Source organism: Nakaseomyces bracarensis (genome assembly GCF_045282275.1).
Source record: "Nakaseomyces bracarensis strain CBM3 chromosome Unknown Scaff9_0, whole genome shotgun sequence".
Classification (NCBI taxonomy): Eukaryota; Fungi; Ascomycota; class Saccharomycetes; order Saccharomycetales; family Saccharomycetaceae; genus Nakaseomyces; species Nakaseomyces bracarensis.
The window spans coordinates 917,056-934,167 of record NW_027263970.1 but is presented as its reverse complement, the minus strand read 5'-3'; the positions used below and the strand labels follow the sequence as shown (position 1 = coordinate 934,167).

The window sequence follows — 17,112 nt, the reverse complement described above, 5'->3', positions numbered from 1 at the left end:
ACTTTTTTGTAGTTCAACGTTTATAGTCTTATTGCTAGATTTTATTTTATTTTGACTTTGTTTAATCATTATCTCTTTTTCTTTTTTGTTTGTATAAAATTTTCAGAAAGGTTGAAATACTCTTGCTTACAGTTCAATTAATTTAAGGTTAGATTTTACTTACAAGAGATTATTATTACGGCATAAAAAGAATGGTTTATCTGAAGAAACCCATCTTTTTTTTTTGAAATACCTAACCATTTTCTCTTCTGAAGTTGCAAGTTGGTTGGAACATTGACTAACTTTTGTTAGTGGCGATTGTTTATTATCTTCATTTAAATATAAATTTCTATTTAGGTAGAAATTATCTCCCAAATGAAATTATTTCTTTAGCAAAACAAACGAGTTGTGTAAAAGGATATATAAAACCAGATTATCCTGTATTGTGAGATAATAAGTAAGTCAATTTGAGCCAACAAGTTTATAAATAATGTAGTTAACTGGGTCTAGAAATCTGTTAGTTGAGACATGATCTTGAAGGTATGGCCGTATTTATAGTTGTGTTATAGTTGTTAGCCTGTGCTTAAAACATATGAGAGCCATTTTATTGATTTTTTTTAAATCCTTGTTTCCGTCAGTTTCTTCTTTATTGCGACCATAGCATATACTTAGTTATCACAGTAAAACTTTCTAAACATATACCAAATAAAATAGTATTATACACAGTTTATATTGATGACTCTTATGTACTGGTATACTTTTTGCGCCATTATTCGAAAAATATCATATATCTAATAATTAATGGTCCCTTAAAATTGCTCCAAGGTAAAACCTGATATTGGAAAGTTTTAATAAAGCATTATATAAATGTTTGAATAAACCCGGTCCAAACAAAAAATTAACATTTACTATGGTTATTTATGTGTTAACCTGTTATTATAATATAGGTCAAAATATGTACTAAATATTTGATGTTTGTTACCCAGCTTGGAAATATTAAGAAGATGTAAATAAACTAAACCAAGCCCTTACACAAAATTGAAAGTGTATCAGAATTGGTAGCCATCCGTGGAGCTCTTTATATATTATGCGTAGTCGTAGGAGCCGCACTCAAAGTGTACAGGACATAATTATTTATCTGATTATGAGCTTGTAATTTTCGAGGATATGACATAATCACCCCTTACCTCTCAAAGTGGAGTTTTTCATGCAGAAGATCTCAAAGGAGTACATTAGAAAATCTTTGCAAAACGAGTGACTAAAAAGGGAAGAAAAGAAGGTATTGATTTCTGGGCTAGCACATTATTTCTTTTTTTAACGCGCATATTTGCCACGGATGGATGGCATTGCGGCTTTTTCGGAACGCTCAGAAATTTCCGCTTTTAATAAGCTGCGCTAGTTTCTAATCGTGAAGAGTTATGACTACCTTTTCTTATTTTGCTTTCTCCGTGATGCCAATAATTACTCCATGGCAACAAACATTTTGCTGTCATCACGGCTCATATATGGAATTCCTTGGGAAATTTATGTCGAGGAAAGAAAAAATTAAAGCATTGACCATTCTATGACGTAATATCGGCAGTTACATTATAGCCTGGAAACTTTTAACGTTATTCTAGATAATCTCAACAACACAACAAATATGAAACATAACACAACTAGAAACACATTTTTAAGGTGTGAAGGAACGAAAGGAATACAAAATACACAAGACCCGTAAATAAAATTATAATCAAATTCCATTTATTGAATTGCACATGCCCTGTAATATCAACAAATTGACCATTTCTAATTGAATAAAATAATAATACCTGCAACAAAGAAATATCTCAGAGAAGCCTGTTAAAATTCATTACGTAGAGAGTAGAGTAAGCAAATACAAAAGCAATGTGCAAAATATTAACAACCATTACATATCTTAATCCCAGAGTTTTTCTTTTTTTGGAATTTCCCAAATTCTCTTCGTGGTTCAGAGTCGGAAGTTGCGGCAAAAACAGTTTACTAAATTGCGTTTTTTATCGCAATAAGTTATTTAAAATTTTATCTTTTTTTTTTTTGCCTATTTTTCTGATAAATAATTGATATTTGGTAACGGATATATTGTTAAGGTGCAACCTGCTTATAGTAAATTCTTGGGTGAAAAATTAAAAGAAAAAAATAATTCTAAAAGGTATGTGTGTCCTTTTTACGTAGTGCAAATTGTACTATTTTAGCAGTTTTTTAAGGATTCTTGCACTGTTGTTCAGTTAATATTTTATTAGGCTGAAGTAGTAGCTACACAATATATGCCTTTCATCAAATGTTATCTCTAGATTTCTATAGGAAAGAAAAATCAACCCCATGCGCTTCATCTAGAAGAAATTCAGTTAGGTACGTTTTTTTTTTAAATATATTTAACGGTAACTGAGAGATGTTCTATAATTACCGGGTACCTTCTTTGTAAGTAAACGAATAAATGGTTCTCAACTTACAATAATGTATATGTGTTATTAATTGATCTTTTTTGATGTGTTTTTTCCAAAATTGTAGTAGGTAGGTAATAAGAGCTTAAAAAAGATGTAATCGTGATTGAATGATTACGATATGTGTTAATAATATTTCTCTGTACTAGAACACAAATTAACTGAATCTTAGGTCTCAAGGTACTACAATTCACAGACCTCAGATCGGCCGGCAGAATAGTACTTAAAATGTCAAGAGTTTTCAAACTCAACTAAAAGGGAAAGTATAAATAGCTACTGATTTGATGGTAAATAAAAATAAATTATAAAAATGTTCCTTAACAGAAAAAGACAAGAACAAGAAAGAACCCATATAATGTTAATACCTCATCTATACATTTTGGTATTTGTTCTAATCAGAAGTATCCATTTTGCATCTTCAACTAAATTTCGGCCTAGGATTTATCGAGAAGGTTGCATTGGGAATGCAAAACCAAGATCCAAAGGATTGTCTATGGAGCTTTATGAGTATCCATACCTAAATCCAATAGTCGAATGCTCTGATGGAACTTTGAACTGTCGGGAATACAGCAAAGATGCTTTAGGAACTGACGCTTGTATTAATGACAACTTCAAGTTTGCAAATTATCCACGATACGGTTTTAAGGAACAAAAACTTATCGCAAGAGTGGATGGTGTCGCTAGTGAACCTGGACAAGCTGGATCTCTCGACTTTGATATAACTGCCGATTCAAGCTGTGTTCCTCAGCTCAACAGTTTGCCCATTGCTTACAACTACAAACCAGAAATACACACAACCAACTTTTCTATGCTTTTGTATGGCTACTTCAAACCTCAAATAACAGGTGTACATATTTTTACCATGGTTGGTGATACTGAAGCCCTAATGAATATTGGAGTAGATACTACATTCGAGTGTTGTAATTACAACAAAACGGCTAATGATTTTGGTAATTATTACTTACATTCTATTAATGGCAATACCGTATCTTATTCAACTCATCTTCTTAAGGGTGTATATTATCCCTTAAGAATATTTTTCTTAAATGCTGATAAACAGGCACAATTTAAATTCTCATTTAAAACTGATAATAACTTAAATTCTGAGGTTAAAGATTTATCACCTTATTTGTATTCAATAGATGATACAGAGGAAGCGTGTCCTGATACAATAAAATTTACGGGACATTGGGTTAGCACTTTAAAAAAACCTACTACTCTTAAAACATATTATAGTACTCTCAATTCACAAACAACTTTTACTACATACAGCGTGAATGTTCCGGCAACTAACAGCATAATGGAATGCTATCCTAAATTCTTTAATCCATGGGGAGCAAAATACTTTGGAGCATCATGTGTACCATGGAACCAAGTACTTACATCAACAGGTTTCTACACGACGACAACAAGACCAGGTACTGGAACTTTAACAACTACAGTGGCAACAATAGCAACTGCAACATATACTACTTATGAACGTGCAGGAAATTTACCAATACCAGAAACAATCATAGTAGTAGAAACTCCTACTCCAACTCCAATACACAAAACATCAATTATAACCGGTACCAATGAAGTTGAAACAACTTTAACAACATTAACAACATATACTATAGGAACAGAGAGCAAAACAACACCAGTAGAAATAATAATAATTGAAACACCAACATATACACCAATCTATTCTGAGCCTCCTGCCTTCACCACCGTCATCACCGACGCAGACGGCAGCTCAGAGACTGACGTCGTCTCCTTCTTCCCAACCCTGGCCTCCGACGGCAAGACCCACACCGGTTCCACCACATACCCTTGGTCTGACACCAACACAGACTCCTCGTACTCTGAGCCTCCTGCCTTCACCACCGTCATCACCGACGCAGACGGCAGCTCAGAGACGGACGTCGTCTCCTTCTTCCCAACCCTGGCCTCCGACGGCAAGACCCACACCGGTTCCACCACATACCCTTGGTCTGACACCAACACAGACTCCTCGTACTCTGAGCCATCCCCATCCACCACTGTCGTCACCAGAGACTCCACCACTGAGACGGACGTGATCTCCTTCTTCCCAACGCTCGGCAGCGACGGCAAGACCCACACAGGCTCAACCACCTACACCGCCAGCGACACAGACTCCTCGTACTCTGAGCCTCCTGCCTTCACCACCGTCATCACCGACGCAGACGGCAGCTCAGAGACGGACGTCGTCTCCTTCTTCCCAACCCTGGCCTCCGACGGCAAGACCCACACCGGTTCCACCACATACCCTTGGTCTGACACCAACACAGACTCCTCGTACTCTGAGCCATCCCCATCCACCACTGTCGTCACCAGAGACTCCACCACTGAGACGGACGTGATCTCCTTCTTCCCAACGCTCGGCAGCGACGGCAAGACCCACACAGGCTCAACCACCTACACCGCCAGCGACACAGACTCCTCGTACTCTGAGCCTCCTGCCTTCACCACCGTCATCACCGACGCAGACGGCAGCTCAGAGACGGACGTCGTCTCCTTCTTCCCAACCCTGGCCTCCGACGGCAAGACCCACACCGGTTCCACCACATACCCTTGGTCTGACACCAACACAGACTCCTCGTACTCTGAGCCATCCCCATCCACCACTGTCGTCACCAGAGACTCCACCACTGAGACGGACGTGATCTCCTTCTTCCCAACGCTCGGCAGCGACGGCAAGACCCACACAGGCTCAACCACCTACACCGCCAGCGACACAGACTCCTCGTACTCTGAGCCTCCTGCCTTCACCACCGTCATCACCGACGCAGACGGCAGCTCAGAGACGGACGTCGTCTCCTTCTTCCCAACCCTGGCCTCCGACGGCAAGACCCACACCGGTTCCACCACATACCCTTGGTCTGACACCAACACAGACTCCTCGTACTCTGAGCCATCCCCATCCACCACTGTCGTCACCAGAGACTCCACCACTGAGACGGACGTGATCTCCTTCTTCCCAACGCTCGGCAGCGACGGCAAGACCCACACAGGCTCAACCACCTACACCGCCAGCGACACAGACTCCTCGTACTCTGAGCCTCCTGCCTTCACCACCGTCATCACCGACGCAGACGGCAGCTCAGAGACGGACGTCGTCTCCTTCTTCCCAACCCTGGCCTCCGACGGCAAGACCCACACCGGTTCCACCACATACCCTTGGTCTGACACCAACACAGACTCCTCGTACTCTGAGCCATCCCCATCCACCACTGTCGTCACCAGAGACTCCACCACTGAGACGGACGTGATCTCCTTCTTCCCAACGCTCGGCAGCGACGGCAAGACCCACACAGGCTCAACCACCTACACCGCCAGCGACACAGACTCCTCGTACTCTGAGCCTCCTGCCTTCACCACCGTCATCACCGACGCAGACGGCAGCTCGGAGACGGACGTCGTCTCCTTCTTCCCAACCCTGGCCTCCGACGGCAAGACCCACACCGGTTCCACCACATACCCTTGGTCTGACACCAACACAGACTCCTCGTACTCTGAGCCATCCCCATCCACCACTGTCGTCACCAGAGACTCCACCACTGAGACGGACGTGATCTCCTTCTTCCCAACGCTCGGCAGCGACGGCAAGACCCACACAGGCTCAACCACCTACACCGCCAGCGACACAGACTCCTCGTACTCTGAGCCTCCTGCCTTCACCACCGTCATCACCGACGCAGACGGCAGCTCAGAGACGGACGTCGTCTCCTTCTTCCCAACCCTGGCCTCCGACGGCAAGACCCACACCGCCACAACCACATACCCTTGGTCTGACACCAACACAGACTCCTCGTACTCTGAGCCATCCCCATCCACCACTGTCGTCACCAGAGACTCCACCACTGAGACGGACGTGATCTCCTTCTTCCCAACGCTCGGCAGCGACGGCAAGACCCACACAGGCTCAACCACCTACACCGCCAGCGACACAGACTCCTCGTACTCTGAGCCTCCTGCCTTCACCACCGTCATCACCGACGCAGACGGCAGCTCGGAGACGGACGTCGTCTCCTTCTTCCCAACCCTGGCCTCCGACGGCAAGACCCACACCGGTTCCACCACATACCCTTGGTCTGACACCAACACAGACTCCTCGTACTCTGAGCCATCCCCATCCACCACTGTCGTCACCAGAGACTCCACCACTGAGACGGACGTGATCTCCTTCTTCCCAACGCTCGGCAGCGACGGCAAGACCCACACAGGCTCAACCACCTACACCGCCAGCGACACAGACTCCTCGTACTCTGAGCCTCCTGCCTTCACCACCGTCATCACCGACGCAGACGGCAGCTCGGAGACGGACGTCGTCTCCTTCTTCCCAACCCTGGCCTCCGACGGCAAGACCCACACCGGTTCCACCACATACCCTTGGTCTGACACCAACACAGACTCCTCGTACTCTGAGCCATCCCCATCCACCACTGTCGTCACCAGAGACTCCACCACTGAGACGGACGTGATCTCCTTCTTCCCAACGCTCGGCAGCGACGGCAAGACCCACACAGGCTCAACCACCTACACCGCCAGCGACACAGACTCCTCGTACTCTGAGCCTCCTGCCTTCACCACCGTCATCACCGACGCAGACGGCAGCTCAGAGACGGACGTCGTCTCCTTCTTCCCAACCCTGGCCTCCGACGGCAAGACCCACACCGGTTCCACCACATACCCTTGGTCTGACACCAACACAGACTCCTCGTACTCTGAGCCATCCCCATCCACCACTGTCGTCACCAGAGACTCCACCACTGAGACGGACGTGATCTCCTTCTTCCCAACGCTCGGCAGCGACGGCAAGACCCACACAGGCTCAACCACCTACACCGCCAGCGACACAGACTCCTCGTACTCTGAGCCTCCTGCCTTCACCACCGTCATCACCGACGCAGACGGCAGCTCGGAGACGGACGTCGTCTCCTTCTTCCCAACCCTGGCCTCCGACGGCAAGACCCACACCGCCACAACCACATACCCTTGGTCTGACACCAACACAGACTCCTCGTACTCTGAGCCATCCCCATCCACCACTGTCGTCACCAGAGACTCCACCACTGAGACGGACGTGATCTCCTTCTTCCCAACGCTCGGCAGCGACGGCAAGACCCACACAGGCTCAACCACCTACACCGCCAGCGACACAGACTCCTCGTACTCTGAGCCTCCTGCCTTCACCACCGTCATCACCGACGCAGACGGCAGCTCGGAGACGGACGTCGTCTCCTTCTTCCCAACCCTGGCCTCCGACGGCAAGACCCACACCGGTTCCACCACATACCCTTGGTCTGACACCAACACAGACTCCTCGTACTCTGAGCCATCCCCATCCACCACTGTCGTCACCAGAGACTCCACCACTGAGACGGACGTGATCTCCTTCTTCCCAACGCTCGGCAGCGACGGCAAGACCCACACAGGCTCAACCACCTACACCGCCAGCGACACAGACTCCTCGTACTCTGAGCCTCCTGCCTTCACCACCGTCATCACCGACGCAGACGGCAGCTCGGAGACGGACGTCGTCTCCTTCTTCCCAACCCTGGCCTCCGACGGCAAGACCCACACCGGTTCCACCACATACCCTTGGTCTGACACCAACACAGACTCCTCGTACTCTGAGCCATCCCCATCCACCACTGTCGTCACCAGAGACTCCACCACTGAGACGGACGTGATCTCCTTCTTCCCAACGCTCGGCAGCGACGGCAAGACCCACACAGGCTCAACCACCTACACCGCCAGCGACACAGACTCCTCGTACTCTGAGCCTCCTGCCTTCACCACCGTCATCACCGACGCAGACGGCAGCTCAGAGACGGACGTCGTCTCCTTCTTCCCAACCCTGGCCTCCGACGGCAAGACCCACACCGGTTCCACCACATACCCTTGGTCTGACACCAACACAGACTCCTCGTACTCTGAGCCATCCCCATCCACCACTGTCGTCACCAGAGACTCCACCACTGAGACGGACGTGATCTCCTTCTTCCCAACGCTCGGCAGCGACGGCAAGACCCACACAGGCTCAACCACCTACACCGCCAGCGACACAGACTCCTCGTACTCTGAGCCTCCTGCCTTCACCACCGTCATCACCGACGCAGACGGCAGCTCAGAGACGGACGTCGTCTCCTTCTTCCCAACCCTGGCCTCCGACGGCAAGACCCACACCGGTTCCACCACATACCCTTGGTCTGACACCAACACAGACTCCTCGTACTCTGAGCCATCCCCATCCACCACTGTCGTCACCAGAGACTCCACCACTGAGACGGACGTGATCTCCTTCTTCCCAACGCTCGGCAGCGACGGCAAGACCCACACAGGCTCAACCACCTACACCGCCAGCGACACAGACTCCTCGTACTCTGAGCCTCCTGCCTTCACCACCGTCATCACCGACGCAGACGGCAGCTCAGAGACGGACGTCGTCTCCTTCTTCCCAACCCTGGCCTCCGACGGCAAGACCCACACCGGTTCCACCACATACCCTTGGTCTGACACCAACACAGACTCCTCCTACTCTGAGCCATCCCCATCCACCACTGTCGTCACCAGAGACTCCACCACTGAGACGGACGTGATCTCCTTCTTCCCAACGCTCGGCAGCGACGGCAAGACCCACACAGGCTCAACCACCTACACCGCCAGCGACACAGACTCCTCGTACTCTGAGCCTCCTGCCTTCACCACCGTCATCACCGACGCAGACGGCAGCTCAGAGACGGACGTCGTCTCCTTCTTCCCAACCCTGGCCTCCGACGGCAAGACCCACACCGGTTCCACCACATACCCTTGGTCTGACACCAACACAGACTCCTCCTACTCTGAGCCATCCCCATCCACCACTGTCGTCACCAGAGACTCCACCACTGAGACGGACGTGATCTCCTTCTTCCCAACGCTCGGCAGCGACGGCAAGACCCACACAGGCTCAACCACCTACACCGCCAGCGACACAGACTCCTCGTACTCTGAGCCTCCTGCCTTCACCACCGTCATCACCGACGCAGACGGCAGCTCAGAGACGGACGTCGTCTCCTTCTTCCCAACCCTGGCCTCCGACGGCAAGACCCACACCGGTTCCACCACATACCCTTGGTCTGACACCAACACAGACTCCTCGTACTCTGAGCCATCCCCATCCACCACTGTCGTCACCAGAGACTCCACCACTGAGACGGACGTGATCTCCTTCTTCCCAACGCTCGGCAGCGACGGCAAGACCCACACAGGCTCAACCACCTACACCGCCAGCGACACAGACTCCTCGTACTCTGAGCCTCCTGCCTTCACCACCGTCATCACCGACGCAGACGGCAGCTCAGAGACGGACGTCGTCTCCTTCTTCCCAACCCTGGCCTCCGACGGCAAGACCCACACCGGTTCCACCACATACCCTTGGTCTGACACCAACACAGACTCCTCGTACTCTGAGCCATCCCCATCCACCACTGTCGTCACCAGAGACTCCACCACTGAGACGGACGTGATCTCCTTCTTCCCAACGCTCGGCAGCGACGGCAAGACCCACACAGGCTCAACCACCTACACCGCCAGCGACACAGACTCCTCGTACTCTGAGCCTCCTGCCTTCACCACCGTCATCACCGACGCAGACGGCAGCTCAGAGACGGACGTCGTCTCCTTCTTCCCAACCCTGGCCTCCGACGGCAAGACCCACACCGGTTCCACCACATACCCTTGGTCTGACACCAACACAGACTCCTCGTACTCTGAGCCATCCCCATCCACCACTGTCGTCACCAGAGACTCCACCACTGAGACGGACGTGATCTCCTTCTTCCCAACGCTCGGCAGCGACGGCAAGACCCACACAGGCTCAACCACCTACACCGCCAGCGACACAGACTCCTCGTACTCTGAGCCTCCTGCCTTCACCACCGTCATCACCGACGCAGACGGCAGCTCAGAGACGGACGTCGTCTCCTTCTTCCCAACCCTGGCCTCCGACGGCAAGACCCACACCGGTTCCACCACATACCCTTGGTCTGACACCAACACAGACTCCTCGTACTCTGAGCCATCCCCATCCACCACTGTCGTCACCAGAGACTCCACCACTGAGACGGACGTGATCTCCTTCTTCCCAACGCTCGGCAGCGACGGCAAGACCCACACAGGCTCAACCACCTACACCGCCAGCGACACAGACTCCTCGTACTCTGAGCCTCCTGCCTTCACCACCGTCATCACCGACGCAGACGGCAGCTCAGAGACGGACGTCGTCTCCTTCTTCCCAACCCTGGCCTCCGACGGCAAGACCCACACCGCCACAACCACATACCCTTGGTCTGACACCAACACAGACTCCTCGTACTCTGAGCCATCCCCATCCACCACTGTCGTCACCAGAGACTCCACCACTGAGACGGACGTGATCTCCTTCTTCCCAACGCTCGGCAGCGACGGCAAGACCCACACAGGCTCAACCACCTACACCGCCAGCGACACAGACTCCTCGTACTCTGAGCCTCCTGCCTTCACCACCGTCATCACCGACGCAGACGGCAGCTCAGAGACGGACGTCGTCTCCTTCTTCCCAACCCTGGCCTCCGACGGCAAGACCCACACCGGTTCCACCACATACCCTTGGTCTGACACCAACACAGACTCCTCGTACTCTGAGCCATCCCCATCCACCACTGTCGTCACCAGAGACTCCACCACTGAGACGGACGTGATCTCCTTCTTCCCAACGCTCGGCAGCGACGGCAAGACCCACACAGGCTCAACCACCTACACCGCCAGCGACACAGACTCCTCGTACTCTGAGCCTCCTGCCTTCACCACCGTCATCACCGACGCAGACGGCAGCTCAGAGACGGACGTCGTCTCCTTCTTCCCAACCCTGGCCTCCGACGGCAAGACCCACACCGGTTCCACCACATACCCTTGGTCTGACACCAACACAGACTCCTCGTACTCTGAGCCATCCCCATCCACCACTGTCGTCACCAGAGACTCCACCACTGAGACGGACGTGATCTCCTTCTTCCCAACGCTCGGCAGCGACGGCAAGACCCACACAGGCTCAACCACCTACACCGCCAGCGACACAGACTCCTCGTACTCTGAGCCTCCTGCCTTCACCACCGTCATCACCGACGCAGACGGCAGCTCAGAGACGGACGTCGTCTCCTTCTTCCCAACCCTGGCCTCCGACGGCAAGACCCACACCGGTTCCACCACATACCCTTGGTCTGACACCAACACAGACTCCTCGTACTCTGAGCCATCCCCATCCACCACTGTCGTCACCAGAGACTCCACCACTGAGACGGACGTGATCTCCTTCTTCCCAACGCTCGGCAGCGACGGCAAGACCCACACAGGCTCAACCACCTACACCGCCAGCGACACAGACTCCTCGTACTCTGAGCCTCCTGCCTTCACCACCGTCATCACCGACGCAGACGGCAGCTCAGAGACGGACGTCGTCTCCTTCTTCCCAACCCTGGCCTCCGACGGCAAGACCCACACCGGTTCCACCACATACCCTTGGTCTGACACCAACACAGACTCCTCGTACTCTGAGCCATCCCCATCCACCACTGTCGTCACCAGAGACTCCACCACTGAGACGGACGTGATCTCCTTCTTCCCAACGCTCGGCAGCGACGGCAAGACCCACACAGGCTCAACCACCTACACCGCCAGCGACACAGACTCCTCGTACTCTGAGCCTCCTGCCTTCACCACCGTCATCACCGACGCAGACGGCAGCTCAGAGACGGACGTCGTCTCCTTCTTCCCAACCCTGGCCTCCGACGGCAAGACCCACACCGGTTCCACCACATACCCTTGGTCTGACACCAACACAGACTCCTCGTACTCTGAGCCATCCCCATCCACCACTGTCGTCACCAGAGACTCCACCACTGAGACGGACGTGATCTCCTTCTTCCCAACGCTCGGCAGCGACGGCAAGACCCACACAGGCTCAACCACCTACACCGCCAGCGACACAGACTCCTCGTACTCTGAGCCTCCTGCCTTCACCACCGTCATCACCGACGCAGACGGCAGCTCAGAGACGGACGTCGTCTCCTTCTTCCCAACCCTGGCCTCCGACGGCAAGACCCACACCGGTTCCACCACATACCCTTGGTCTGACACCAACACAGACTCCTCGTACTCTGAGCCATCCCCATCCACCACTGTCGTCACCAGAGACTCCACCACTGAGACGGACGTGATCTCCTTCTTCCCAACGCTCGGCAGCGACGGCAAGACCCACACAGGCTCAACCACCTACACCGCCAGCGACACAGACTCCTCGTACTCTGAGCCTCCTGCCTTCACCACCGTCATCACCGACGCAGACGGCAGCTCAGAGACGGACGTCGTCTCCTTCTTCCCAACCCTGGCCTCCGACGGCAAGACCCACACCGGTTCCACCACATACCCTTGGTCTGACACCAACACAGACTCCTCGTACTCTGAGCCATCCCCATCCACCACTGTCGTCACCAGAGACTCCACCACTGAGACGGACGTGATCTCCTTCTTCCCAACGCTCGGCAGCGACGGCAAGACCCACACAGGCTCAACCACCTACACCGCCAGCGACACAGACTCCTCGTACTCTGAGCCTCCTGCCTTCACCACCGTCATCACCGACGCAGACGGCAGCTCAGAGACGGACGTCGTCTCCTTCTTCCCAACCCTGGCCTCCGACGGCAAGACCCACACCGCCACAACCACATACCCTTGGTCTGACACCAACACAGACTCCTCGTACTCTGAGCCATCCCCATCCACCACTGTCGTCACCAGAGACTCCACCACTGAGACGGACGTGATCTCCTTCTTCCCAACGCTCGGCAGCGACGGCAAGACCCACACAGGCTCAACCACCTACACCGCCAGCGACACAGACTCCTCGTACTCTGAGCCTCCTGCCTTCACCACCGTCATCACCGACGCAGACGGCAGCTCAGAGACGGACGTCGTCTCCTTCTTCCCAACCCTGGCCTCCGACGGCAAGACCCACACCGCCACAACCACATACCCTTGGTCTGACACCAACACAGACTCCTCGTACTCTGAGCCTCCTGCCTTCACCACCGTCATCACCGACGCAGACGGCAGCTCGGAGACGGACGTCGTCTCGTTCTTCCCTACTCTGGGCAGCGACGGCAAGACCCACACCGCCACAACCACCTACCCTTGGTCTGACACAGACGCATACTCAGAGCCTCCTGCCCACACCACTGTCATCACCAAAGATTCCACTACTGAGACGGACGTCGTCTCGTTCTTCCCTACTCTGGGCAGCGACGGCAAGACCCACACCGCCACAACCACCTACCCTTGGTCTGACACAGACGCATACTCAGAGCCTTCGGCATACACCACCACGCTGGTAGACGAGGCCAACGGCAGCTCCGAGACGGACGTCGTCTCGTTCTTCCCTACTCTGGGCAGCGACGGCAAGACCCACACCGCCACAACCACCTACCCTTGGTCTGACACAGACGCATACTCAGAGCCTCCTGCCCACACCACTGTCATCACCAAAGATTCCACTACTGAGACGGACGTCGTCTCGTTCTTCCCTACTCTGGGCAGCGACGGCAAGACCCACACCGCCACAACCACCTACCCTTGGTCTGACACAGACGCATACTCAGAGCCTTCGGCATACACCACCACGCTGGTAGACGAGGCCAACGGCAGCTCCGAGACGGACGTCGTCTCGTTCTTCCCTACTCTGGGCAGCGACGGCAAGACCCACACCGCCACAACCACCTACCCTTGGTCTGACACAGACGCATACTCAGAGCCTCCTGCCCACACCACTGTCATCACCAAAGATTCCACTACTGAGACGGACGTCGTCTCGTTCTTCCCTACTCTGGGCAGCGACGGCAAGACCCACACCGCCACAACCACCTACCCTTGGTCTGACACAGACGCATACTCAGAGCCTTCGGCATACACCACCACGCTGGTAGACGAGGCCAACGGCAGCTCCGAGACGGACGTCGTCTCGTTCTTCCCTACTCTGGGCAGCGACGGCAAGACCCACACCGCCACAACCACCTACCCTTGGTCTGACACAGACGCATACTCAGAGCCTTCGGCATACACCACCACGCTGGTAGACGAGGCCAACGGCAGCTCCGAGACAGACATCGTCTCGTTCTTCCCTACTCTGGGCAGCGACGGCAAGACCCACACCGCCACAACCACTTACCCTTGTACTGCTACCTTAGCTGATGACATTGACTACGCTGTCCATTCAAATACCTCCGCTAACAGCACAATACTTTCTCAGAATCAACATCATTCTGTCTATAGTATTCAATACAAGGCAAATGGCTCTAGATTATCCAATAACATCCTTTTTATGGTTGCTATTTTTATCATTTCACTAGTTTAGTTCTTTATCAATCAAAACTCATACTTTACCTCTTACTCGCTATTGGTAACATATTTGATTTCTTTTAGGATTTTGAATCTTATGCTAGATATACTCGCCTGATTCAACTACTTCCTAATTGTTTTGTTCGTTTATATCTGTATTTTTTTATTCCTGGTATACTGTAACATATTACATTGTACATTATATATTAACTTGCAATAAATAATGTTATCTGCTTTACTAAAGATCAGATATTTTAATTAGATATTTTGATTAGATATTTTAGTTAGATATTTTAATTTGATATTTTAATTAGTTTACAATACTGAAATAGTATTAAAAGCTCACATAGAGAGTTAGAAGTAAAGTTATAAGATAGTTATAAAAAAATGTATTGGGACATAAAAATATATATAGGTGGAACTAGCTGACTGTGTATTAAAAATTGATTGAGTCTATATGAACGAATAATTTACTGTATGATACACAGTTAGAATAATAATAACACCTAAACACTGACTTTATACCCTTTCGTAACTTTTTTTCATTTTTATGTATATTGAGTCATCATATTGTACTATTCTGAATCTTCAACTGGTAACTATATCTCGACAAAAACTTACCATCTACAATAGTTGTTAATGTTACCCGGTGTATATAAGCACATGCGGGTCAAAAGAGGTAAAAAATTATTGATCATTGTTACCCGGTGTGTAGATTAAAAAAGATGTGAATTAATATTTAGGTGGTTTATCTTAACAAATTTTCTTGTGGCATAAAGATCTACATTTTATAAAGTGCTGCCTAAATCCACTAAGTAACCATCTACAAAAAATAAATAGTCTCACAACACTGATAGCCATCCGCGGAGCAATTAATACATTATGCACAGTCATAGGAACCGCACTCATGTTGTAGAGGTCATAATTTTATGTGCTGTAGCTTTTAAGGAAGGACATAACCACCTCTTTCATTTATGAACTGGAACTTTTTGATGCAGAAGATCTTAAAGGAGTAAGTTAAAAAATAATGATGTGGAATTCTAGGTACCTCATTTCTTTTTCTTTCGCACACATTTGCCACGGAAGGACGGCAATGTGGACTTTTCGGGAAATACAAAAAATCCCGCTTTTTAAATAAGCTGTGCTGGTTTTCAATCGTAGAGAGTTATGATTACCTTTTCTTATTTAGCTTTCTCCGTGATGCCCAATAACTGTTCTATAGCAACCAACATTTGTTTTTTTCCACGGCACATACGATACTCTCTGTGGGGAATGTATGTGGGGAAAAGAAACAATTAATATTCGAATACATCTTTATGACGTAATACGATAAATAATATTTTTGCCTTGCTATTAAATCCTAATCAGACTCTACTGCAACATGTATAATCTCAGTTCATACATATAGTAAAAGATTCGTTTTTTATCTGAATTTTAGTGACTCAATATAAATTTTAGTTGATTGTCAGAATAATAGTTAAATTTTTGATGTTTACATTATCAGCTCTAAACTAGAAACCTAACATTATTCTAAGGATGGTTAAGTGTTGTTGCCCTGTAGAATAAACTAAATAAAAGTGCCCCTCTAGATTAATATTTCAGAGTGGCAGAGATTCAATTTTAAATAAGTGGAGCTGTAAATAAACTACAGGAAAGTAGAAAGTGTAACAAACTGATTTTCATCCGCGGAATAAGAATATATCATGCGTAGCCATAGGAACCGCAGTAATATTGCACAGCAATTATTTTTATCAGATTTTTTATTCGTAACTTTAGAAGAACGACATAATCACAGTTTTAAATTTAATTAAAAAGATCTTCTTATGCAGAAGATCTCAAAAAAGTACATTAGAGAAATTGCAAAAAAAAGTAAAAGAACAGAAAACGATTGGAATGAGAAAATTTGTAGCTGAGCTTGTTACCGCTTTTCTTTTTCGAACGCGCATATTTGCTACGGAAGTACGGAATTGCGGCTTTTTCGGCAAGTACAGAAAAATCCGCTTCAAATAAGCTGTGCTTATGTGAGGTTATTGACTACCTTATCTTATTTGAGTTTATTCGTACTGTTTATAATTATTCTATGGCAACAAACGTTTTGTTGTTATGTGCTACATAAAAAACAATTATGTGGGGAATGGATGTGGAGATAAGAAATAATTAATATGCTCTGATACAGTGTTATGACGTAATAAGGGCCATTTTTTTTTTGCCTTCTAATGATTTTAATACTAATCAAGCCGTACCATCGCTGAATATG

The 17,112-nt window shown here is 49.5% G+C and overlaps 1 protein-coding gene across 1 annotated transcript; it reads left to right on the top strand.

Moving 5' to 3' along the window:
• Positions 1–2,751: 2,751 nt before the first annotated feature.
• RNJ42_02623 (uncharacterized protein) lies at positions 2,752–14,871 on the top strand (the record flags this gene model as incomplete). The annotated part of the gene is made up of 1 exon (XM_071052788.1): positions 2,752–14,871. The coding sequence occupies one exon, from the start codon at positions 2,752–2,754 to the stop codon at positions 14,869–14,871; it is 12,120 nt and encodes a 4,039-aa protein (XP_070906635.1).
• Positions 14,872–17,112: the final 2,241 nt, after the last annotated feature.